This window comes from Balearica regulorum, chromosome 1 (genome assembly GCF_011004875.1).
Source record: "Balearica regulorum gibbericeps isolate bBalReg1 chromosome 1, bBalReg1.pri, whole genome shotgun sequence".
Lineage (NCBI taxonomy): Eukaryota > Metazoa > Chordata > Aves > Gruiformes > Gruidae > Balearica > Balearica regulorum.
In genome coordinates, this window is record NC_046184.1 from 187,339,735 (window position 1) to 187,366,265 (window position 26,531).

General features: G+C 42.4%; 1 protein-coding gene and 1 long non-coding RNA gene across 8 annotated transcripts in view; one reads left to right on the top strand and one right to left on the bottom strand.

Moving 5' to 3' along the window:
• HTR2A (5-hydroxytryptamine receptor 2A) overlaps positions 1-26,531 on the bottom strand; it is a 27,345-nt gene continuing 814 nt past the window's right edge. The window contains exons 2-3 of the mRNA XM_010305685.2: positions 21,426-21,626; positions 1-1,496 (exon numbers count right to left, since the gene is read on the bottom strand). Coding sequence (XP_010303987.1) covers positions 697-1,496; positions 21,426-21,626 — 1,001 coding nt within the window. The 3' untranslated portion in view covers positions 1-696. The remainder of the gene's footprint in view (positions 1,497-21,425; positions 21,627-26,531) is intronic.
• LOC142599886 (uncharacterized) overlaps positions 25,755-26,531 on the top strand; it is an 8,355-nt gene continuing 7,578 nt past the window's right edge. For 2 of the 7 annotated variants that reach the window (XR_012833308.1, XR_012833312.1), the window contains exon 1: positions 25,758-26,086. This is a non-coding gene — a long non-coding RNA (uncharacterized LOC142599886). Of the gene's footprint in view, positions 26,096-26,531 lie in introns of all 7 variants that reach the window. The other 5 variants (XR_012833307.1, XR_012833306.1, XR_012833309.1 and 2 more) reach the window with 5 other exon arrangements.

The following is a 26,531-nucleotide window of genomic DNA, read 5'->3' on the forward strand; positions in this document are numbered from 1 at the left end:
TGGCAGAAACAGAGGATCATTCAAGTATAATTTACTTTTGAAGACTGCTAATTTGAACTATAGAACGAATGGCAGAAAAGCCCAGTAACATTTCAGAATGGTCACTCAGAAGAAAAAAATAGCCATAAAAACACTGTTACCAAAATGTCCATATAATTAATCTATACAGGTTTTAATAGATTTTTCTTTAATACTTTAAAATTTATTTTAAATATATATTAGTAAACTAACCATCATTTTATTTAAAATTCCGTAAAGTGCTCATTCAGTTAATCATAACAAAATTCCATTGCAGCAAGACAAACTAGCTGGAGCCTACTCTGTGAGGACATCAAAGGACAGCTTAACTTTCATTTGCAAAGAGAAAAGAAATGCGTAGGTTTCTTCACAGCCCATGTTATAATACCAGAAATTGCTTTTTTTTTTTCCCTTTAAGAAATATATCCTTTAGAATATTAAAAAAATAAGTTTAATAAAGCCTGTGCTTAAAACAGCCAAAGTACTGTATGAAAAAAATTGCACATTTGATACCATTGCAACCCTGCTTCTCATCCACAGGATAATATGAGGCGTATGTGATGTTATTGGAGGATGGATCTCTTGAACAGGGCTGATTTCCCTAAGCTGTATGAGCTTCTCACAGCCAGGTGAAATTTTCAGCGTACGCACAGTGGTTGTCATGGCAGCTGCCAACCATCACACACCGCTAACCTTTTCGTTCCCTGGGCTGATACTTCCCTTGGAGGTACCATCCAAATGATGTATTCCTATCGTGACCGTTGAATAATCCTTAGCCATAATTTTTGCCTCTTTTTTCAAACTCTTTATTTGTGCTAGCTGGAGCTGGCTGGAATTATACGCAAGTGCTGGGATAGTGTTCACTAAAATCAGCTGGAAAGGTTTCTTCTCCTCCTTGTAGCGACACTGAATGTAACGAGAGAAAGCTGAGCGATAGGTTTTATTGAACAACGTATATACGAGTGGGTTTACAGCTGAAGAAAGGTAGCCAATCCAAACAAATATGTTAAGTAGTCCTTCGATGACGTCTTGATTGCATGACTCCTTGCAAATTACAGCCATCACATTGGTGATGAAAAACGGGCACCACATCACAACAAACAGAAAGAAGACGATGCCAAGAACCTTGGAAGCCTTCTGCTCGTTGCTGATGGATTGCATGGTTCTCCTCCCAGAAGTCCCCACGTCTCTGTTTAAAGAGCGCTGAAAGAGTTTCTCTGAGGAGAGGGAACTCTGAGGGAGGAAGCTAAATGAAGCAAACTTGGTCTTTGGACCAATGTCATTCACGCATAGCATAGCTTCCTTCTGCAGCGACTTGATAGTTAAAAAGTAGGTGACCACCATGATGGTCAGAGGGATGAAGAATGCCACAAAAGAGCCTACTAGGACAAAATTGTCATCCGCAAGTAAGCAGCTGTCTTTCTTAAACACTTTGGAGTCATCTTGTAGTCCAAAGACAGGTACAGGCATGGAGATACCTGAAGGTGGATTAGAGAAAGAAATTAAACACAATAATAAAAAACACCATTTCCAATCTCTAAGAAAAAATAAACAAAACATTCTTAGCTATACACAGATATTTCTCAAAGAATTAATGGTTATAGGACACAAATGAACACTAGCAGATAGAGCCGCAATTGGTAGACATCCCAAAGCAAACTGAATCTACACAGGGGAAGGAAAAATTTTGCATCTCATGTTTCAGCAGCAGCACAATGCTAACCTGTTGTGACATTTTACTGGGGCCTCACTAAGAAAGGATGCTCTGTGAAATGTTGGTCTTGCAGAAGTTGGGTTTCGTGAACTAAGCTGTGGTTTGGCAGGCTCTGGCTGCCACCACCGTTACAGGCTTCCAGCAAAGAAGGGCAGGGGAAGAGCAGCACTGGCGTCACATGGGATTTTACAGTTGTTCTAATCTGAACTCCCTCTCTCCTTCAAAAAAGCTCAGCCACAGGCAGAACACATGTGCTACCACCTGGTAGCAACAAAAGCATAACTCCTTATGTTCTTGGGTCTTGGGACACCTGTAGAAATCTCCAGACTTGCTCCTTGGTTCCTGCCACCTTGGCAGAGGCTTTTGTCAACTATGATCAAGATGATATCACGTCTTTCTTTTCTGGGGTGGCTCAAGAGTGCTCTTGGGCTGCTTTTTGTAAGAGGATTAAAAGTGTTCTGGATACTGGTTTATGACTAGGTTGTGAAATACTGATTTTAGGAGGAAAGATACATTTTTGTGGTGGGCCTGAGAGTAATCTTTCATTGAGTCTTTTTTCTTTTCTCCCTGTAATCTCCATACAGTCGACACAGTCTAAATGCTAAAAAAACTTTCCGCAGCAACAGCTGGAGGAACCATGGGGACAAATCAAGCACTGAGATACACCAATATGAGACAGCCTGAGATGAGGTTCACCTTGCAGGACTGTGAAAGTCCCTTTACTGTATTGCCAACCACTACAGGCTGCCCTCTCAAAGCAGAGCGCTGAAGGCAACAGCCACGCAAACCTTGCCTTCCCCTGGAGCATGTGCTACATCACTGCCTTGTCATGAACAGCAAGGCCACGTGATGAAGTCCATTCGCCTTGGACTGCTCCATCTGATTCAAGCCCACTCAGCCATTTCCTTGGGGACTTCTGCAAATGCTACTAGTGTCTGATAAAAATCAAACAGCTGCTGTTTCTTTGGTTGTTGGTTTTGGGGTTTTTTCATTATTTGTCTCCTCCCCACCCCCTAAATGGATGCTGTCTGTCCAAGAGAGGCAATGTTCAGACAGCAAAAGGGATGATGTGCTGTGAAGACAGCAAAAGCAGAGTTGTGAAGCAGGGAGCAATAATGCAGCCCTGTTTGGATAAAAGCAGCCGGGAGTCTGACTCCTGTGGAAAGTTAGCATAATCTGGGAGCTTCAGTCCCCTTTGCAGCTTTGAGCAGAAATCCCAGACTCTGCATTTGGCTTCCGAGGAAGAAAAAAATGAATTAGAGAAGAATCTCTTACGATGTGAGGATGATGCTGTGCCCTAACTTATCCCCTGTGTACCTAAGAATGTCCCTACTGGTTCACAGATGAGTCCTGAAACTCCTCCTCTCAATACCAGCACTTCAATGGTACCTCTACTTCCCTTTCTTTCCCTTCTTCCCACTCTGATACTTAGACTGGGAGCCCATTAAAAGCACAGGCTGTCTCTTCATTTCACACATTTCCAATGCCCAGCATAACAGCTCCAGTCCTAGAGGGAGGCTGGGGAGTCCAGGCACAGTACAAAACAATAACAGTAATAATAATATTAGACTATTATTCTCTACAAATGTTCAATTCTTTTGGTGCTTCTGGAGCTTCTAAAAAGCTCTTTAGCTCTTTATTTTTCTAACACTGTAGCTTATTTTATTTGCACAGCTTTGAACTGAGTCATGGCAATGCCTTGGGCCAATTTACAAGAGTACCGTTCTTATCTGCCCAGGGCAGAAGCTGGTGGAGAGCGTGTGGTATTGCCCTTCTCTTTCTGTTCCAAGACTACACAAGCCCTAAATGCTTGAACGTAGGCTATGAGAAGCCAATGGGTGAGGTGCAAACTCATGCAGTGTGTGGCAGCTCCTGGCTTGAGCTGATGGAAACCTCCACTGACTCCAGGAAAGCTGCTGCCTGAAATGGTCCGAGTCAGTCCAACTGACGGCGTGGAGGGAGAGGTCACCTGCAGGAGCCACATTGCCCAGCCACAACTGAGTAATCTGGGGTGCCGAACACCTCCAGGGAAATGGGGAATACTTTGAAGCTCCTTTTCTTTTTTGGATGAGTTGAAGGGATACTGAAGGCACCCGATGCCTCCCAGCATTACACTTCAGCTGCATGAAGACACAGCACTAGTCAGAGCAATACCACGAGTTTCCTGTCCAATTCTGCCCTGTACTGATAACAGCAGGGCTGGTTTTTCATTTCATACAAGGACCTAGTGTGAGCTGCAGAGATAAAATAAACAATGGTATTGACAGGGTAAAAACATGCCTTTCATTACTACAGACCTCATGGTTCAGTTGTATCAGGAGGCATGGGAGGAGAGTCAACAGCACTAGAAAGAGGAAAATTTTAGTGCAATCGCAAGCTTTTTCAAGTAAAAGGCCAAAGTCAGTTACAACTCCTCACCCAAAATACAAGGGCAGCAATTCCGCACCTGCTTTGTTTTGTTGTTAGCATCTTCTGGAAGACTAGCATCTAAATCCAGATTTCTGGCTTTAAAAAATGGAAATGAGCTTCAGCTTGTAGCTGGAGTTTCCACATTTTCTTGTGATTCCTTTGGCAAATACAAAAGTGCTGTTCACAGCAGAGCTGTAGCAGGCACTGCTAGTCATGTAAGCTTTTCCGAATGACTGCTCAAGACATCTTTCCCCTACAGCCATGGGTAACTGGCCTGTACATAGTTTGAAAATACCAGAGGTACACTGGTTTGGTAGCAGAGAACATTGACAGCTATAACCTGCTTTTTGTGCACACCCTATTTCAGCTGATGTAGGGGAACCCACAAATTATATTGTGGCATTCCTGCATGGAATAAATTAACTGCCAGCCCAACTCTCTCTTTTCATATCTCTACAGGGATTAAACTTATTGCTTCTGTCCCCAAAGGAACAGAGTTTGTCCATCTTCAACAGGTAGCTTCTGGCTTCTGTAGCATGAGGACAGCAAATCCTAGCGAGGGCACAGGGACCAATTCAAAGGCAGTCACATTTAAACTGTAAATAGAGGAGCTTCCATGTGCAACCCACGTCCACTATTTTGATAGGATTTTTAGGAAGCATTATGTCACTTGGTTTTGGTCAAGATCAAGCTTGTACTGTAGACACATAACAAAAAGTCCTGATCTAAGCTGTATTAGCATTATTGCAGCTGACTGAATTAATTCTTTAAAAATTGAACCTGACCGATCTACTTCGCCTTGATGATTCAGATGTATCATTTCTTGCTGGTTTTATTGTCCTTACTTTCCAGCTCCCTGCTCTTGGTGATTGTGGATGTTTAAGAAGACACAGGCTGTGCCTATGTATTCAAATGTCAGGAGAAGAAAAGCAGCTTCACAAGAAGGATCACGCAGTGCTACCAGGTAGGGATGAGCAAGTATTTGGGAAATGGACCATGTACAAACAGTAGATCTGAGGGAAACAACTTGGCAGGGCTGTTGCAGAACAGCTATTCCACGTCCCTGGCTCCCATTATCTTAAGGTCAGTCTGGAAAAAGTCTTGATATCCCCTGAGTGCTTTTTTATAGTTTACCTTACTTCGCTTCCAAATCAAACTAAGCTGAGACAAAGGAAGCACTCAGCACAGAATGGGAGCATCCATTCAAGCGCTGGAGGTACATTAGCCACTGTGTTTCCAGCTGACATTCCCACTTATATCAGAACATTTTCCCTTGCGGACAAACCCTAAATACTATGTTCCTCTAGTAGAAGGTGGTTTATATGTATAGCTTGATTTATACACAGGTGGCTGTTTCAAACTCTATGGACTTTAATAAACTGCAAAACAGAACCGAAACAATAAAGGTGAGTAATAAATCCTGCATTAAACCTCAACCATTTGGGCACAACTTCAGAATGACAAAAGGCCCTTGAAAAAACCAAAGGTTAAGAAGTAAAGCAATAGCATCCTTCTTCTTGTTCTCTCAAAAAGCCTGGTAAAACTGACAAAGGTTGATTTAATGGTACACATTGCTGGCTTGCAAATCTTCAGAGATGTACAGCAGCCATAAAACCACTTTAACTTGACAGGTAAACTGTGTTTGCAGCTGCCTTGAGCTGCTGAAACTGTCAATGAATCATAGTCAGAATTTACAATATGCCCTGCAGTGTGGCACACTTGGGCTACTTAGGATGAAGAGAAGGAAGGGGTAGTGAACTGATAAAGTCAAGGTTCCTTCCGTGAAGTGTCCTTCAAGCTGAAACTGTCCATCACATGCTTTCACCTCACATATATCCATTTCAATCGACTGGAATGCAAATGAGCACTACTATGTGCCTTAATAAATGTCTAAGGGATAGGAAATACCTTTTAGAAATGTCATTACAGTTTCTCAGCAAAATTCGGCACCTTTGTTCACCTTCGCATGAACCCAGCTCAAGTTTTTGCAGTCACGTTGGTTCAGACACACTCCGGTTATGGGCCAGATCATGGGCCACTGCACAGAGATGTGCTGTGACATTGGGACCTCTGAGAGGATTGCTGCTCAGAGAAGGCCAATCTGTCCTTCAAGCAGCTCAATGTGGCAATATTGTCTCATTTCTTTAGAAAAGCCCAAGCCTGGTATCTGGTGCCTTTCTGTACTCAGACAATGTTCTCCTTTGGTAAATCTACAGATTCAAACAACAAGCAGCCATCCATGTACAAGCATACTCACATGCTACATCCCAAGGCATACAATGTATACCCTCAGTTTCAAGGTTTATAAAAATTGCCTTGGTGCAACATGGCCATCACATCATTTTCAATAGTTTGAACTGAAATAACCACACAACATAATATTTATTCCTTTGGGCTACCTTGGTGCCCTGTGTGGATGTTTGCTTGTTCTAGGAACACAAACCACGATGAGCCACTGGTGGGGGGCCATAAACCATGTCCTCCTCTGAGTATCAAGGATGCAAATGTGTTTAGATCTTATATCAAGAGCTGGAGGTTAACGACAGCTACTTATACGCTTTCACTTAAACATCTGCAGAGGAGCCGCTCAGCCTGGCTCCATGTCTCAGCTTGGTGTGTGGCACTCACCGTTATGGGAGTCATCATTTCCCCAGAGCTGCAAACACTTAGCTGATTTCCGCACGCACCTGAAAATGTTATTTCCCAGTCATGACAAACTTTTCATGTTATAATTTTGTTGCTACCCAAATACCGCCAGCCACATTGCCAATAGCAAGGTTGTGCAGTTTGCTGATGGGTGGCAGTGCAGAAGCAGAAATTTCCACCTGGGGAGAGGCGATGTTGAAAAGCTCTGGGTGGTTTGAGAATCACAGTCTGAATCTGCATCTAGTTAGCATGAATGTTAAAAACCGTCTGCCTTTCCTAGTCAGCGTAGCAGTGTCCCCAAAGTCCTGGGCTAGAATTTCTCCCTGCATGTGAGGCAAGCATGAACCTCTTCTCTAATGGCATGTACACCTGTTGGTGGGAGCAGGAGTGGGTGAGGAGCTTTCTCTCACAAATGCCCATGTAATGTTGGCTTTCAGGGCCATTTCCTTGAGAGCTAAATGAGTCACAGTGCTGGTGGAGCATCATCTCCTTTCTGCATCCCAAGAGGCCATCCTCACAGGACTGGTGTCAGAGCGGGTCCAGGCATTTTTCTTATCTCTGGCTATAGGCCAAATCTAGTTTTTTATTCGACTGGTTTTCTATAGCTTTCCCTTGGAACATTTTATTTGGTCACACATGTTCTATTTAGTACAACTGAAAGGAAAACTACATTTTATTTAACTTCGCATAGCAAGTATCAGGTAATACCTGGATTATTCTATACATTTTGAAACAGATTTGTTCTTGGCAGCTCAGAAAATCTCTAAGGAAACATATCATTTAGCCTAGTAGGAGATATATTCAATTCTTTTTATGTGAGAAAATCATTGTAAACAATCATTTATACTAATATAATGCCATAAATTATCTCTTTCACTTTTGAAAAACAACATCAGAAAGGTCTCAGTCTCTTCCTGATGTTTCTCATTTATGTGCTCAGTCCTGAAACTAGTTTCTTACAAGTAGAGAGATGTGTCTGTCCAAATTAATTTGTAGGACTGTGATAATAAATTAAATAGAAACAGAATTAGAGGAGCATTACAGGGAGGACAGGGCAAGAAATGAAGGACATTTGCCCCTTTTTGACCCAACTGATTAGAAACCCAGGGCTCCAGGGCAGGCTGAGAGAAAACTGCTGATGGAGTTGCTTAGTGCTTTGGTATGATCCTGTTCACTTACAAAATGTGGATGCAGCCCTATTTCCTAGAGGCAGCAAGAATCCAACAGCACGAAGCAGTTACTTTGCTCTTGGCTTTAAGTGCTGTTCCTGCCTACACGCACCTCAAATCCCCTTCCTTAGCTGTGCTGCAGGACTTGTTTACAGCGCTTCTCTGTCCTTCATGTCTGGTCTTTCTTATTTCCTTGCTGGATTTTCTAATTCTTCTGAGTATCTGTGGAAGGCACAACCTTTTGCATAGCAAATCTCAGTGGAGCCTCTCCACCAATACAGTCTTTGCTTTTCAGCTAGTGACATTATCTTTGGTTTGGGCAGATGCTTCGGCCAAGGTGCTTATTGGCTTCTCAGCTATCTCAAATCAAAAGAAGTTGTTATCCCCCTGTGAAATATGATTACCCGGTCACTAAAGGGACTAACAGAGACATATAAAAGTCTGCATTTATCAAATAGCTAGAAAGAAAGAAAGATTTATAAATGTCCTGTAGAAATGTTTTTGAAAAAAGATTTAGGGACTGGGAATTTCAGACTATGCCATTCATGTGTGCAGCAAGGAGCAATGGTGAACAGACCCCAGTGGTTTCAAGTGAAAAAGCTGGAACAGAGAGTCTTGCTATTGCAAACAAACCCTCTTGGTTTAGTGCCAGCACAGGTTTGCACAGGCTGCCTTCACTTTCTGCCGACTGTGGTGGGCAGAGGGGAGGCCTCCAGGAGGTAAGAAATTGCTGGACAAAGTTGTGCTGCCTGGTCTGGTCTTCCATAAGTGGGGTGGCAGTCACACTTCCCAAAGCTAGTCTTGGTATCTCATTTGAATATTAAATTTTTTTTTTTTTTTTTTTTTTTAAGATTTTCCTAATGTGCTTGTAGTTATTCTCATGTAATCTTCTCCTTGTCCCTTGACTGCAAGTTGCCTCATTTTAACTGAAGCTCTGCAGTGCTTCTGTCTTTGTAGAGTAAAAATATTTCTGCTTGGAGTTAGCATACCGGTGACTTGCAGTACAGGACACCCGCAGGTAAAACTTTCACCTCTAGGGCCAGCATATAGAAAGAGTATGTTCTTGATCAGTGGAAAGCTCAGAAATTTGAAAGACTTTATCAATTTATGCAGGAATTTTCTTTTTAAATGGCACATATTCTTGAATTCCAGCTGGTTGTTTACTATAACGTTTATATCTACTGAGGCACAGAACTTTTCCTAAATAAGTAAGAAATACCAAACTGCCCAGTAAATAAATTTTTGCACAATATGGCTAGAGAATAAAATAATGCGTACCACATGCCTGATTCTTTCACAGGTCTCCTTTTACTGTGCTTGCTTAGATCTCGCAGTCTGATTCTGAATATTTTAGTGATGTTAAGCCTGGGGAAAGATGCCAAAAGACCCCAGCCCCAGACTTATTAAGTGTGTCAGCTTTTAGATAAAAAGTAAATCTCTTTGCATTGTGTAGATTACTGTGCATAAAACTCATTATAAATGCATCTACAGAGAAGAAGAGGGAGGCAAGAAGGCATCTGGGCTTGCTTTTGCAGCAGAAGGCAGGACAGAGCTGTTTACCTCCAGGATGTCCAGGAGGTTAAAAGCCAATAATAGACACAGCCTAAAAATCCTTTTCCTCTATCCTGGTCCAGAGGAACCCAGTCAACCTGACCTCCAGTAAGGAGCATGCCATCGTACCACACAGAGCAAACTTGTTCACCTGAGAAAGCACCATCCCTATGTTCCCCAGGTGAAAACTTAGCCCATCCTTAGACACGGGACAGAGAGATGTTTATGGGGATGATTCAGAAGCATTTTGGCACCACATTGCCATGTCATATCCAAGATGAAATTGCTCCTCCTTTACCCTGCTCAGTCCCGTGCTTCCCAGATGATGCTGAGGGCACATGGACAACTAGTGTCAGAGTGGCAATGCTGAAGGAGCACTGAAAGAAGGGCAAACCCCACTCCATACAGCCATCTGTATGGATGTCATAACTTTCTTCTGCTGCGAGCTAGGCTAGGTTAGATTTGTGTCTGGTAAGAGGTTTCTTTTTCTCATTAGCCCTCCCTCAGGCCAGCTATTCCTGCTAACTTCTCATGGGGAAATGCCTGAAGAAGGGGAGGTCAGGGAGACCTGCCTGCAACCTCAGGTGCATTTTAAAATCTGAGAGTATGGAATATGACAAGGAGTGGAAAAGCACGAGTAGTCTATATCCTCCTGAGCTCAGAGGCATGTGGATACCACAATATGTCACGTTAAAAGAAGCAGGACTGAAAATAAGCACTAGTTTCACATGGACACCTACCCATCTGCATATGCCCACATACCTGCTCAACTAAGATTGCCAGCTTTTCTAAATAACTGAGTTATAAGCTATGTTTTCATGATCTGAACTCATCACTAAGGTTTTTACTACTTATATCAGCCTTGTTTTGATAACTGGATGTGTAGGTCGTTACAAACATGGACAATCCTCTGAAGACCAACAAGGCCAGTGCTGTGAAACCTTTAGCCTGCAGTTTGGCAATGCATCAGTGCTGCTCTATCTGTTAGCTCAAAGGAGATGTCCTACCCACTCTCAAGTGGATAGAAGAAAGGGCATAGGGTAGCAGTGGAGATTTCTGCAAGTTTTGTAGCCCTGTAGTTTGTCAATAGCATTTATATTTTCATATGGGTCTGGTGAAGACTCCTGGGAGGATTCCTCTGCTTGCACATCACCCTGATCTCTATCCCAGCACTCCCAGCTGGGACGGTGGCTTTGTATTTCAAGGGAGGTTGACGGGGTACTTGGCCCCCTGTGCCAGCCTATAATTTAAATGCATTATTATTTAGAATACCAATTTATTTGCAGTCTGGTCTTTGGTGAGATTGAGACTGTTCGCTATCCCCGAGTCTGGAACGAGTAGAGAGTCAGGCGGTGTCTGGCTAAGCGTGGACAGGAGGCTGAGGAAGCGCCTTGCCTGGGGGACGCTGGCTGAGCAGAACCAAAGTCCGAGGCAGCCAGACGGCAGCTACGGTCCTGCTGTCAGCTGGGAGTCAGGGGGGAGCTGGGCTTCACACAGGCTGATGATGGCTGCGTAACCACTTCATCCACGGTGATTAGAAGTGATTAGAAATTACTGACCTTATGAAAAAGAGCTGAATATTTAGTTTGAAAAATTGCAAGAGGTGCCATAGGTCTGCAGCCTAGCCCTGCGCAGAGGGACAAGGTGCTGCTCATTCTTATTTAAAGCTCCTGGATGGACAAAGCTGCTACTTCTGTGGCTCAGCAAAATGCAGCAGTGAAGGTCAAACATACTTTTTCTTTTCTGTGTACTCAGTTAATGTCATTTAAGTTGCATTGGTGTAAGTTCCCTATAGCAATGGTTTAATTTCTACCCAAAAGAAGTTACAAATTCACGGTTGTCACTGGCTTTTGTAAACATGTTAATTTGAAAAGGAAAAAAGCCTCTAAGTGGGATCAACTCCAGCCACTTGTGATATCCCTCTTGTTTAGCAGAGGACCTTTTTGTCTTCCGTGTCAGGTGGCTTCACAGTGTTCACTGCTCAGGCCCCTAAGAGAATAGATTTGAGGATAAGCGTGCTTTGAGAAAGGAAGAAATACCATATATTTGTACCAGGATCTTCCCAGATCACACATTATCAGTCTGCCTTTTTAGCTATGAAGCTCCCAAAGGCTCCTCAAGGCTAACTTATTATATGCTATACATGCTACATACACAGTAATGCTTTAAAAAAAAAAAAAAAAACAGTAGCAATAAGCTAGAAATTATGGAAAGATCTTAGATATTCCATTATTATAAGCAACTAATGTGACAGCTCCTGGAGCAGTCTAGGTGACAAGACTGGTTTTTACACTTCTGGGCTTTTAATTATTACTTTGTATGATTTGTTGAATGCTGGTAATTTACTTAACTCTGCCTTAATCCTCCACTGAACTGAACAGAGATTTCTGTTGGTCCGTCTCTCAGATATCTCCAGCAGTGTTGTGTAGTTTAAAAGGAGACTGAAGGTAACTGTCAGATAAGTTGTTTAACATGGGATTTTTTTAGCAACAATTTTGCATGAGGCCTGAAGGGCACAGACAACCAACACTATAGTTCGTATAGATTTTCTAGAGCTCAGACCAGGTCCCTCTTTAATCCAGATCCTTGTCTTGTCTCTCCATGTCTCCTTTTGTGGTTGCTTGCAGAGGCTGCCGATTAAGCACAATGGTCAGCTTCTTACTAGATATACAAGGAGACCGCACCAATGGCTGGGGTAGATGTCCTGATACGATGGATAATTTGGAAGGAAAAACAGGATGAGAAACAGCTTAGAGACTTACACGGGTCTGAACATCATGATTCGGGATCCTGTGCTATGGGCTTCACTGCCCAGCCAGTGGTTAATGCCCTTCACCCTGACTGAACTGCTCTTTTGTCAGGTCAGTCAGTGCCCTGCTCTCAGCTAGAAGACGGCAGAGTTGAAGAAGAGATGAAAAAGTAATAGATCATATCTGCCCATATTTCCCATCTACAGGTGTCTACATAGGTGCTATAGCATAATCCCTAGGCTTATCTTTCTGCTAAATGTCACAAAGCACCTTGGAAATGAAAAATAAATACATGAACTGCCCTTGCAACAAGAAACGGCTACTCTGTATGCTGGAGGGAGCTCCTCATGTCCTGCAGCGGTATGCAAGGCAGGGCTTGTTTTACCCCAGGAATTTTCAACCTAAAACTTTGTGCACGTGCTTGTAAGGAGAAAGTTACGCTGCTCACTCAGTGCACCTGAGACATAAAACCACATAGTATTTATCTCAGGATACTCACAGTTCATCTCAGCCTACTACCGTAGCAATAGTGGTCAATTTGACATTTTAAAACTCAGGTCAAATAATACAAAATCATAATGAAGGTTATGTTCTGCTGAGAGGAAACAAGTCTTCCCAGTGAAGAACATAAATGCAGGGCTGAATATCATGAAAAACACAGCTCCAATTTTGATCAGCCAGAAAAGAGAGCCTTCATCACGGTGCCTCATCCTGCTTTCAGGACATCACAGGAGTTTGAGAGGCTGTTTTCCATCAATGACTCTGGAGGACATCATAGGAAAAATCAGCTGACAGGTATTTCTAAATTTGTTGTAGGTAATTAGGAATATGTTGTCTCAGCTCTGACAAAACCCCTGACATTTATTAGCTGGGCTTCTGTGTAGAAATGATGCCAATGGCATGGTCCAGGAAATGCATGGGGAAAGTTAATTGCAGCCTGAGTGTGCAATAGTTTGCAATGTTCCTGCTAATTTGGCCAAATGTAAGGATTTCATTTTAAAGCAGAATTCTGTGATACATTTCTTTTTCTTAACATTATAAAATGCAAAATCTGGCTTAAATAAAATGTAATTCTTTAAAATACATAAAAGAAGCTGTGAAATTGCTCTGTATAATTTTAAAATGACTGAAAATTTCATTGTTCTCGATGTTTTCTTTTATGCAATACAGTGCTACTTTAACAACACTATTTTTAATTTAGAAGCGATTAAATGCAATTACAGCATACAGATGACAGAGTTTATAAATCCCAATATGATTTCTTGTGCATTTCTTTTCTGCTCATTTACATTGCATGTGGCTTCTGCTAAGCAGAAATCCCAAATCCTCTGAGTAGAGATGCTCAAGTAATTTCCTGGTCAATAAAGGATCCCCTTTTGAGCATATACTGTCATAGAGATCTGCCAGAAAAAGATCAGAGCAGGCCCATGAACATGTCCTTTCTGCATTTTGCAACATCTGACATAGCACTTTCTGCAGAGAAGGGTATCTTGTGGTGGGAGCTAAACTCATCCTTCCACTTCTGGATGGGGAATCCATTCTGGATTCTTCGTTGTATTGCACGCTGTGCTGAGTACACGACTGGCTAAAAAATATAGGCTTTCAAAGAAAGAGGAATAACTTATCATAGGCACTGTACTGCTACTGCCTTTTTTCTTAAAACATTCCACTTACTCTGAAGCATCCTACAAAGAGAGACTGGCTGATTATAGGTCATATTGCCAACCAGGAACAGCTACTTATTCATTCATAGAAACCTGATAATAGGACCAGCCTGGTCCAATTGAACTTAATGCTTTTTTGCCAGTAGCTTGAAGGGGAAGAAGAACATGATCCTTGTGGTCTTCAAAGCAAAGACAAGTTTAAAAAGAAAAAAAAGACAATGAACAAATTCTGTCATCAGTACCTTGGCTAACCAGGTTCTTTCCACATAGCTCTGCTATTAAAAATACAGCTCTATCGTTTAAGACTTGCCCTTAAAAGTAAAACCAAAGCAGAAAGAAAAGCCACACATCAGTGTTGTGACCATTTCTCATTCTTTTTTTCACTTGTAAAGCAGAATGTTTCTTGCAGAAGAGGAGCTCACAAAATGGGTGTGTACCTTTTCCATAGGCAAAAACCTTCATCTCATCCTGACAGTCAGGTAATTACACAAAGAAAATGGTAAATGTATACATAACGATTATTATTCATATGACAATACATATGTATTGGTATAATGTATTCTTTCCCATCCAGAAGTATGCCAGGTTGCTCAATGTCTCTGGTTTGGAAATGTAGCCCTATGGATTTTTGCATCATTTCTCTCTGTGTTTCCAAATTTGGATAATTTAGAAACCAGTTCAATCATTACCACCTCCTTGTCAGATACTGAAAAAACCATATACAAGTTCAAAATGTGAGCTTTTTTAACCTTCACAGTTATGAGAGGGAGATACGTGTGGTAAGCTGTTGGTCTGGTGGATGAGATGTCTTCACTCTTCTGGGAAGAACAAATCAAGCAAAGGATTCTGTTACGTGGGAAATACGGGAATAATTTACATCAATGAGGAAAGCAAATACAATATTTATGTCTCTTTCTCAGAACCATCTTAAGTAATGTCTCATAACCATCATCACAGCACTGAATGTTAACCTGTGCATGAAGTGCACATTTACTCGTTAGTTGTCAGGACCGGTGGGGTCATTAGTGTGGCAACGAACTTTCTACTGGCATAACTGTTGCTGACCACAGAGCTTCATACATTGTGTCTCTATAAAATAGTACAATGAAGACCCTATTTCTGTGAGATGGTGATGAAGCTCTAACACTTCATTTATGAAATTTTGTGCCATGGCCCTTCATTATAGTTAACGCAAATTTCTCTGTATGTTGTGTTACAATTTTTGACAACAATTTATGGCATTTTATTTTTTGGTTGCATCTACATCCACAAATGGGAAAGGTCCCAGGGGATTGCCCAAACACAAAACCTATAATGTTTGCCCTTGAGATCCTCCAGCTGGAAAAAGCAAACAGCATGTTCACTCTCTGGGAGATGATTTCATGAGCATGATTGAAAAAATAGAAAGAAAGAAACATTGAGGAAATTATTATAAATACTACTAAGAATGCAAAGCCAAGTTTTCCCAAGAAGAAATGGAAGTGAATGACTACATGGTAAAGAGAATAGTGTAGCAGATATTTCAAGTTTAGCTCCATCACTTCCAAATTTAGGTGCTCAACATTAAATCTATATTGTTGGAGTACAGTGCTGCCTGTAATTATTTGCAATTTTATGTATTTTGGCAGTATATTCTATGTTATAACAAGTGTTTTTTTCCTATGTCAAGCCATCCCTAAATTAGACTTGAATTAACTGGCAAATTAGAAGTGTGTCATCTGGAAGAAATGGAGGAGATGGTGGGTCCAGAGTAGGGATTCCCAACCTGCAGACTCTTGGCTATTTGTGCCTTTTGAAAATAGTAAAGGGACTTTCAAATGAAGGCTGTTCTTGGCAGAAGGAGGAGTGAGCTGAAGGAGTCCAAAGCTGTCAGCAAGCCACAATCCAGAGACACTGGTAGTCGTACTCTCCAAACCCCAGCTGCTTCCCTGGTCCTTCGTACTCTGTAGGACAGCAAGAAGTCACACAGAGAAATTGCAGGCTGCTTGAGAAGGGGCTATGTCAGCATAAACTTCCCACTGCCAAATTATCAGAGGGCTCAGCTGCGCTGGGCTTGCTCCGCGCACCTGGAGGTAACTTTTTGCACCTTCACATGGTACAGCATTTCTCTATTTTTGAAGCCTCAGAAGAAATGGCAAAATTTTAAGAGAGTTATGCGGTGGGAGATACTTCACCAGCTTCATCCAGCTCCACTTTGGACTTTTTTTCTGCGTGAAAAGTACTGAATAAATCTAAGTTACTGGGGAGAGCAGAGACTGCCTGAAGGCAGTGAACAGATGTGTAGGCTGAGAAATGATAAGAGAAGAGAAAACTCAGCTAAGAGGATTTGGGCTCCATCAAACTTCACATTACTTAGACCACTAACAGAGGAATAGAGAGAAATAAGGACTGAGGAACGAGATACATATAAGGGCTTAACATTCATGACTGTAATCCTTTTATGTGGCCCTTTCAAGGATTTTTAAAGGAGAGAATGATGTGTTGTTGGCCTCCTGCAGAGCAAGACGTTTCTTCAGCCCACTTAGGACTCAAAGGTGCTTTACCTGCATTTTTCAGCATAGGCTCTATTTATCTATTTTATAGATTCCAGTTAAACGCTATTCAAAATTCAACTCTATTTTTTCTAGGAAGGGGAAATGCTTGGGCTTTTTACACCTGTTCTCAGTAATGACCTCTGTGCTTTAAAACAAATGAAATAATTTTGAGGGTTTAATGGGCTTTTGCCTTCAACAGCTACAAATAATCTAATTATCCAGCCACTCTGGGTCCTGGATGATTTAAGAATTAAAGACACGATTAGAATCTGTTACAGTAATTAGAATCCATTTTAAACCAATTGCCTGTGGCATTACATGGTCTAGTGAAAGAAAGGCTGCTGGCTAAATACTCTTCTTCCACTAAATGCAAAAACAAATGTTAGTACAATTTATTTTTTTTTATCTAAGAAAGTCAAGATATCAGAATTCAAGTAAATCAGATTATCTGTCCTTTTTTATGCTGTTTTTAAATACTTCATATATCACTGAAGCCAATGGAAGGAGGACCACTGATTGGTCTTTGGATCACATTCACTGAATAAATTTGTGAATTTAGTTAATAAAAGGAAAATTACAAATTTAGTGAATCAAAGTGTTATTAGGTAAATTAGAAGTCATAATGAAAGAGACAAGGATAGATTTGGAAGCTCTAGGAGAACTTCCTCATGCACCACAAACCAGCTAGAAGTATTTGCAGGAGTCGGTAAGCAGGCGGATAAGGGTGATCGAGCTGATATAATATTCCTGGATTTCCAGAATGCTCTGACAACACTGTTTTCTCAAATGCTGTTAAAGAAATTAAACTCTAATGACAGAAGAAGAAAGGTCCTTTTGTAGGAAAAGGATGGGTTTAAAGGCAGAAAACAAGGAGTAGGATTAAATGGTTTGATTGCACAGTGAGGGCAGTAGAAGGTAGTGTCCAACAGCCCTCTGTGTTCATCAGCCCATCCACGACCTGTCTGCGTGGGCATTGGAACTGAGCAAATGTGCTGGCAACACACAGCTGTTGGCTGCAGAGAATTGCAGAAGATCCTCATAAATCTCAGCTAATGGACAGCAAAGTAGCCAATAAAATTCAGTACGAAGAAGTAAAGAGTTGTATGTTAGTTGGGGGGAACTCTATCTAGATATGCAAAATTATTTGTCATTTCTCAGGAAAGAGAGGAGGACCATGAAAATGGTCAGAGGGTTGGAACATCTCTCCTATGAAGAAAGACTGAAAGAGTTGGGGTTTAGCCTGGAGACAAGAAGGTTCCAGGGAGACCTTATTACTTCCTTTCAAAGTATAAAGAAGGCTTGTAAGAAAGATGGAGAGAGACTTTTAACCAAGGCCTGTAGTGACAGGACAAGGGGCAATGCTTTTAAACTCAAAGAGAGTAGATTTAGGTTGGACATAAGGAAGACTTTTTTTTACAATGAGGGTGGTGAGACACTGGAGCAGGCTGCCCAGAGAAGCTGTGGATGTCCCATCCCTGGAAGTGTTCAAGGTCAGGTTGGATAGGGCTTTGGGCAACCTTGTCTAGTGAAAGATGTCCCTGCCCATGGCAGGGGGGTTGGAACTAGATGATCTTTAAAAGTTCCTTCCAACCCAAACCATTCTGTGATTCCATGATTTTGGAGCCACTGAACTCAGTGTGCAGGGATGGTCCTAAAGACTAAAAGAAAGGCAAGACTTACTAAGGTGGGAGTTGAGAACAAAGCAGAAAACATTACTACACCACAGGAATTCATGGTGTGTCCATGTCTTGAATATTGTGGTCTGGCCATATATGTCTCCAAGAGGATGCAGAAGCACTAGAAAAGATTCAGAGGAGGGTACGAAGATGACCTGGGCATGGGATACTGCCACACAAACAGAGCCTAAATAGACTGGGACTCAGCCAGATAAAGCAGTCATTGAAGGGGGCTGTGCGAGAGGATAGACTGGGGATTTTGACAGTGAGAGAGCTACTGAGGATCTCTGATCAGGAGGTTCCCCCTCTTCCCCTGATAAAATGAGCCTCTACACAGGGAACACGAAGTCTTTCATTTCTTTCTCTTGCTTTTTACCCTTGTCTCATACATCATGAAAAGGAACAGGGCAGCAGCTCAGCTGCAAACTGCAGGAGCAAGGGGAAGCCAAAGGATACCTAACTGAGGCTGGAGGGCAAAACCTTGAGAAACTCCCACCTCTCCGAATTTGTCAGTGGGATGGCAGCCACACCGTGTGCTGCAGAGAGCGTGCTGTGCCCAGCACCAGCTCTGCCTGTGCCTGCTATAGCTATGTGAAAATGCATAGAGTTAAATAATTTATAGCCCTGCCACGCTAAGTAGTACTGAGAGCCTAGAGACTGGTAAATGACACACAGAGCACCTCTTTGTTCAGAAACCATTTCCTATTAGTAAATGCTAATAGAAAGCACCTCGTTCTTTGGAAACCATTTCCTATCTATTCTGAGTTGAACCGTGGCAAATCAGGAGGACAGGGTCAACAACTGACTGACAGCAAATTGCGTGGGTGATCTGGGATCTATCAAGGTTTTTTATAATACCAGGATTTTTCTTTATTCTATTAGTATAGCAATATGCCATGGTGCAAACTCAGTCCAGCCTGGCAGCGACTAGGTCAGCATCTTCTTTATAGCTTGCTGTGTATTTGCTTCCCTGTCTGTCCTCTGGAGCACCTCACATTTGCCAGAGCTCATTCACAACACAGTCGCCAGGCTGGGAACATACCTGTTTTCCTTCTGCTCATCTCCCTATGCCCCCTTGCTTCCACAGGACTAGCAAACCAGCTCAGCACCACTTCATTCCTGCACACCTCAGTGTGCTTGCCTGCATTCATGTATATCTATTTAACCTACTCGCTGTTTTGTTGACCATCAATATCCACTGTTTTGATGGTGATGTGCCAACGAGATGGATTTTACCCTATCAGCCCACCTATTTTCCTAACATCCACCATTCCCTTACATGTGTCCTTATCCAGCTGCAGTAAAATAGAACTCTGTCCTCTTCACTCATGCCACACTTGCGTGCCTTCCAATAAAATAAGGGGTTGTATTTTTCAGCTATATAAATAGAGACCGTGTTGCTATCACTTGCTATAGTTATAACAAATAACATCTGTGTCTCATCTGATCACAGTTAAAAGAAAATTCTCTAGAGAGCAGAAAAGGTGTTTTTACAATGTGTAAGCTATTATCACTTATTACCGCAAAGAATAGTCCTAACTTTTGAAATTAAATGTCAAGATATCAAAGAACTAACCTCTCCTGATAGAGGACATAAACCATGTTCTAACTAATAGGGCTTAAATAATATTTTTTTTCTTGATTCATTTTAATAGTGAGCCACTGTATAAGGAAAGATGCTGAGCAGCATGGACAACTGGTTTGCCCCTGGAATGGTCATTCTGATCATTCTGTGAATTAGTGTTTAAAAAGCAAAGCACAATAATTTCACACAGGCACCACACACAAATGCAGACAAACACAGTACAAACAAATTTAAGGAATGCTTGACTTTTTATGTTATATGAAGAATGGACTGAAAATGCTTCCACTTAGCAGTGTCCAAGATTGGAAAAACTGGACAGATTAAGTAATATGTTCTCTACCAGATCAATAAAAAAAGTGACTGTAGAGATATAAGGTATGATTCATTTCATGTAAATGAAGACATCTACATCTGAGTTGCTCTAGGCTTCCTGTATAGTTGAGGGCTAGATATTTTTAGGGTGGAGTTCACCTGGCCTGTGCGAGACATCTACATCTTATCAGCTGAACACACCCCAGAGCCACATGTGATGCTGTTGAACCTCAACAGGTCTTGGAGGATGCAGATCTGTCCTTCTGTTGAGAGAGGGCTCCCACTATTGCTGCGCTGCAGAAGATACAGCTAATTCAAGCCATAAATATCCTAGACTGCTTTTTCTCAGATTCAGGGCCAAGATCAAGTGGGAGGCCAGGAGGCAATTCAGAGCGGCTGGCAGGCAGCAGTGTTAAGCATCATCTCTTTTCCTTCCCCTTGGAAGAATGGTAATGGATTACAGTTACCACTTGCAATAATTTATATTAGCCAGGGAAGTTGCTAATTACCTTTGATTGCTGGCAACACTCATCTCTTCCAGGGCAAGAGAGTGAATTTTTCCTCCTTCTGAATAAGTGAACCGCCAATGCTTGGGGGGACTATAAAACCAGATGACCTGAAAGGGAACTGTGCTTTCAACACATTGGAAAACCATTGCCCCAGGTGTGTGAGGAAATCCTTGAGGGCATCAGACACCAAGCTCTTTCCACCTCCCTCACTGTGAAAATGCTCTGGCCTGAAGGTGCTGCACCATGGGAATGGAAGAGTGGCACTCCCATGCCTAGTTTTGAGCCCCTGGGTTTTGCCAGTGCAAAGAGAGATTCATCGAGGGAGTCATTCAGGGCACCTATTTTAGACTGCAACTCTGAACTGTCCTTTGGGGAAACTCCTCTCATTTATGGTGTACACAGGGTATCTAATGCCTGCTAAATGGGATGCATAAATACTCTACCCTATGCACCAAGAAAGGCAGAAGAGATCTGCCCAGAAGAAACATCTCAAAGCAAATTATCCTAATAAGAAGTTGGGAACAACTGACCTAAACCAAGGAAATCTTTTTTTTTTTTTTTCCCCAGTTGAGATGATTTTTTCTTTTCAGATGTTAAGGTAATGATGAATAATCAATAACGGAAATAAAAGCATCTTTAAAACCAACTTGAACCCAGCAGTCCTATCACTGTTGCATATTCTTTCAGTGACAGTGCTGCTCAGTTTTCCTCCATTTCCCATTGTCATTGTTGACTTCCGTTGCATAATTACTACATTGCAGCGCTTCTTAGACTGTGGCAAGCAAAATATTGCAGGCAGAGAATACAGTTCTATACTGCAATATATATGTCAAATCCTCTCAAAGGCTAGAAATCTGCAATTACATGCTGAAATGTTGCCTTACTTACCAACTGATATGGTCCAAACAGCAATTATTTTTGCAAAAGCCTTAGTTCTTGAGTTAAACCGGCTGTGATGGATGGGGTTTCGAATGGCAATATAGCGATCCAGTGAGATGGCACAGAGGTGCATGATGGAGGCAGTGGAGAAAAGCACGTCCAAGTAGATCCAAACTGCACAGAGCTTTGTAGGTAGAGGCCATGTGTATCCTGCACAAGAGAAAGCTGACATCAGCTAAGAATGCGGCATACCTATTTGTTGTAACACATAAGTCTTAGCACATATATCCTTCTAGGAGGAGCTGGTAGTAAGTGATGTGTTCAACAGAAGCTGCCTGACACAGTTTTAAGAAACCTTTTTTATTTGCTTGCAACCTTCTAACTCTGTAGCTTTTGGGATTAACTCTGCTTCTTTCCCAGCCTACAGGCAGTGTACGTTTTTTTCTTTTTAATTCTATTTGTGTAATGCTGATGCTTGATGTTATAATTAACCATTTCTGGCAGCAAATCTATGGAAAGAGAAGCAATTTTGATATTGTAAACCTGTGAGCTCTCACTTTTGTTTTAGGACTTTCTATCCACGTAATTACTGCATTATTAACACCTGCTGATATGCAAAGCTGCCTAAATTCAGAAACTGAAACTTTAGATTTAGCGGCTGCTGAAGAAAGAAATGTATTTTGTTGCATACCAGTGATATTTATCTCACCTGTCTTCAGGCACCTACCACATATTTAAATAAGGATATCTATCCTGTATCAATGAATATTGATAGGCTCTTCCAGAGAGAGCAATCCAAAGCAAGCGCATTAGTGTTTACCAATATCCAACCTACATCTTCTTTGCTGCACATTAAGCCTTCCCTTTGCCTTGTTCTTTCCACTAGCCATGAAGAATAATTGATTGCTGTCCTTTCTGGAAGCTCTTGTAAGATGGCTATCGTGTCTCGTCTAGTTTTTTTCTTTTTCTCTTCCAGACTAAGCAAAGCCAATTCCTTTATCTTTTGCTTACAGATGATGCTTTTAAAACTATTGTGCTTCTTGTTTCTCTGCCCTGGAATCTATTCAATTTATCCACACCTTGCTTATCATTTGGTGACCAAAACAGGACTCAGTACTCTTGCAAAGGCCTCCTGACTAAGTGAAATACAAGATTGCTTCACAGGTCTTGCAGGGAATGTCCTTACTTACACAACTTGTGCCTTTTGTACAAAAATATCGTACTAGTGACGCATGCTTAGCTTATGATCCATTTTGACAGCTAGATCTTGTTCAACATTCCTGAAGCATGGACAAATTTTCCCAGCAGTAGTTGGTTTTCTATCTTTTTCCTAAGCTGATATCTTTGCATTTATCCTCACTGGATGTTATTTGTTCATTTCAGACTTCCTCTTCAGGGGTCCAGATGATTGCTGATGATTCTGACCCTGTCCCTCAGAGTGCTTGTAACCTCTCCCAGCTTGGTGCTTTCGGAAAGCTGTGTAAGCTCACACTCTATACACTATACGAGTTGTTAGGAGCAGACCCAGGCTAAGCAGAGCCCTGCAGGACCCCCATTCAAAGGCCCTTCTAGTCCTGCAGGGAACCACAAATAACTCTTCTTGGAGCAAGTTTTGGAGTTATCCATGTCCTTATCTTGTGGTGATTTGATTCAGACCATACTACCTGAGCTGCCCGTGACAGTGAGGCATGGAGCAATGCCGAAGCTGGTATTGTGAGAACATGCTAGTGTTTTGGGGGGTGCCTGTCTCCTTTGGAGATACAGTACAAGATTTGCAACAGTAGGAACAGAGGGAGAGGCAGAGGAGCTGAGTCCGTGCCTAATTAAATTTAGTCTCAGTAAGCACTGAGATCTGCTTCTTGGTGCTCTTGGACTGCTGTGGTATTAGCTGACCCTGACAAGCCATACAGCGTTTATGGATAGGTTTTATCTTGTTTTCTGGTCTTTCAATGGGGAATCTGGTCTCTGGAGTGTGTCATATTGAGGGTTGGCTTTCAGGGGCATGTCTTTCCAGCAGCATCTCTCTGTCAGGCCAGGACAGTTTACCCAGGGAAAAGCAATAAAGTATTTTTACACTTGGCAATATGTATTTGTTCTCTTGCTTCAGTGGCCTTTGGGAATGCATATGTCATATCCTTCTAGACCTCTTGTCCTTGCTCTAAACCTGGATGGGGCAGGGATAAAACAGCATCCCTCAGATAAACTACCTTGGAGAATACAGGACCAAGAAAGGGGAAAGTACATGAGAGGAGCCAACTGTGGATGGAATAAGAATTAGGAAGGGTGTAGGTAACATCCTCCAGGCAGGCCTTGGGACATTTTATGTGGGATATGGTGCAGGGTATCTTTACCTTAGAACCATGGAATCATTTAGGTTGGAAAAGACCTTTAAGATCATCAAGTCCAACTGTTAACCTAGCACTGCCAACTCCACCACTAAAGCATATCCCTAAGCACCACATCTACAGGTCTTTTAAATACTTCCAGGGATGGTGACTCAACTGCTTCCCTGGGCAGCCTGTTCCAGTGATTGACAACCCTTTTGGTGAAGAATTTTTTACTAATATCTAATCTAGACCTCACCCTGTGCAACTTGAGGCCATTTACTCTCATCCTGTCACACTGTGCTCTGGGCACTGCCCAATTCACCCCTCAACATATGCAAGGGGAAAAAAAACGAAACCAAAACCAAAACATGGCTGCAATTTAAAGACTGGATAGGCAGAGAAAGTTTTAGAAGGTCCAGGATTTCATGTGGTCCATTAGAGCTCATGAAGTCCAGGAGCTCATATGAGGGAGTCCCATCCAAAGAACAGGCAAGTGATGTTTGTGCATCTATACATTTTCAGGTTGAGAGGCTGAAAGGGAGGGCAGGTAGCACCTAGGATGAGATCAGATTTTCTTCCTGATGTAGCTAGATAGTAGCATCCAGGAGAGGAGAAATGTTTTCTTACAAGGCCTTTCAGGTAAGAAGGCAAACAAGCCAAGCTGGCCAGGATGGCTGGGCTGCTGCTTGTTGGTAACAGGAGTTATAGGAAATTGTTTAGGGTGAAAGGCTAAGGAAGTGCTGTAAGGAAAGAAGAGAGGAGAGCTTGCAGGCACAGGCAGTACTGAGGAGGCCCTGTGCACCATCCTGCCTTGTCAGAAGTACATCAGCTGAGGCCGTGTCTGGGGTCAGGAGCCCTCTGAAATGACTGGTCCTTTCACTGCAGCAGGGAGTCGCGCAGCATCTGCCAATAATCCCGACAGCTGTTCCACACTGTTACTGTCACCCCACTGCATGGGACGAGTCGACGAGGCAGGAGCAACAGGCATCCAGCATCCTGTATGTTTTTGGGTGGGAACCAGTGCTGTTGTTCAACATTGCGAACTCTCTGCTCGGTGGGCACATCTACCTTGGCAGGACTTGCTGGGTGTCTTTTTTTCCAGCAGAGGCTAGTGCTGCTGGGTGGATGGAGAAGCCTGCCTGGCCCAAAGGGTGTAGGCTGGTGTGGCTGCCCAATGGGAATTACCCATAAAAGCCCTGAGGCTCTCAAGAAGGAAATCATCTCCCCTTTGAACAAAACTGTCACAATCCTCCTTCAAGGGGCTGTGAGGTGGGTGGTGGAGCACTATTGTTCCACAGCCTCAGAGGTACCCTGGCAGAGCGAGGTGGGTGCAAAGGTCCCACCATAGGGCTGCCAACATAGGTGATGTGGCTCATGCCAGCTGCATCCTGGTCTTTCTCTGGGTAGCTGAGGCTAAGCCAATGCTCCGGCGTAAGGGGAGGTTTTCCTCTGCACCACCACTGGTTATCCTGGAAGCTGATGGTGCACCATGCTGAGACAGCTCTTCTGCTACCTGTGAGCACCACCAGGTGATTTTTCACCCCAAGTTACCCGGCAAAGGCCTCTCCTTCCTGACCTTGCAAGGGAAAAAGCAGGGAGGGAAGAGGCAAAGCCAGCACACTCCCTCCCCTATGGCTTTAGATGCCCTTCTGCTCCTCCGCGCCAGCAATCGCAAAGGACGGCGACACAGCCTTCCCCCCCCCGTGACGAGGGTTTTGGCTTTACTGCATGCAGGAAATCCCACGTCCCAACCTCCAAATCACTTCCGAGCTGTGGATTTCGGGCGCCTCGTTCCTCAGCATCGGAGCCCGGCCAGCAGGAGTCCCTGTTGCATGTCTCAGGGAATCACGCAGGATTTAAAAAGGTTTTGCTAATCTCACACATCGGACAATTTCTGCTCCCCCAGCTCTCTTTTACGCTGTTTCTCCCACCAAAGGTAATTGCACCACTAATACAATAAATCACTGATGCCAAATACAGTTTGCAAATGCTACTGAGGGCAATCTGTGTAGAAATACTGACATTGGGAAATAAACCTCCAGTTTTCTGGATGAAGTCTCTCTTAAGTCACAGGGTCATGCTTGGACCTTTAGTCGCAAAATAGTGAAGCAATAGAAATTTTTGCAGACAGTCTCACTTTCCTCCTGACTGTCTGGCTTCTCCTTGAACTGTAGCAATTCAGTTGTGGCACTGGAAAACTCATTTCTCGAAGTTTAGGGATTACAACAGCCTGATAATATTGGTACTGAACACGTAGGCTGCTGCTTTTTTCTACGTGAGCTGTGCTGCAAGTGATTTTGGTGAAAAATGAGAAGAAAGATCTGCTATTAATCACCTACAAGGGTATGAACTGTGAGTCATTATTCACTTAATTCTTAAAAAATTTCTCTTAAGAAATCACAGCTTTGCATTTTAAATGTTATTAAAAATCAGGCAGAATTAATTCCCATCCATTTTTTTATTCCCACAATATTTATTCCAGCATTTGCTGTTAAGTAGATGTCTAAGCAGAGTATTTATGTTAAGAAAATTATTTACATTTGTATTACTTCATTAAAAAAAATTGAAGGGGTTGCCTACTTTGAATCTAAAGGTAGTCATTAGTGCTTCTGTGCATATTTGCAAAGCAAAGTGACTGGCAGGACCCTACATTCTCATTAGGAATACTGAAAATTATGAGCCAGGGGAAAAATCTGAAAGAACAAAGCATCTTCATATACACTTTGAAACAATTCATCCAGTAACTGAGTAATAAACTAATATTCTGGACTGTGTTTAAAATGCCTGT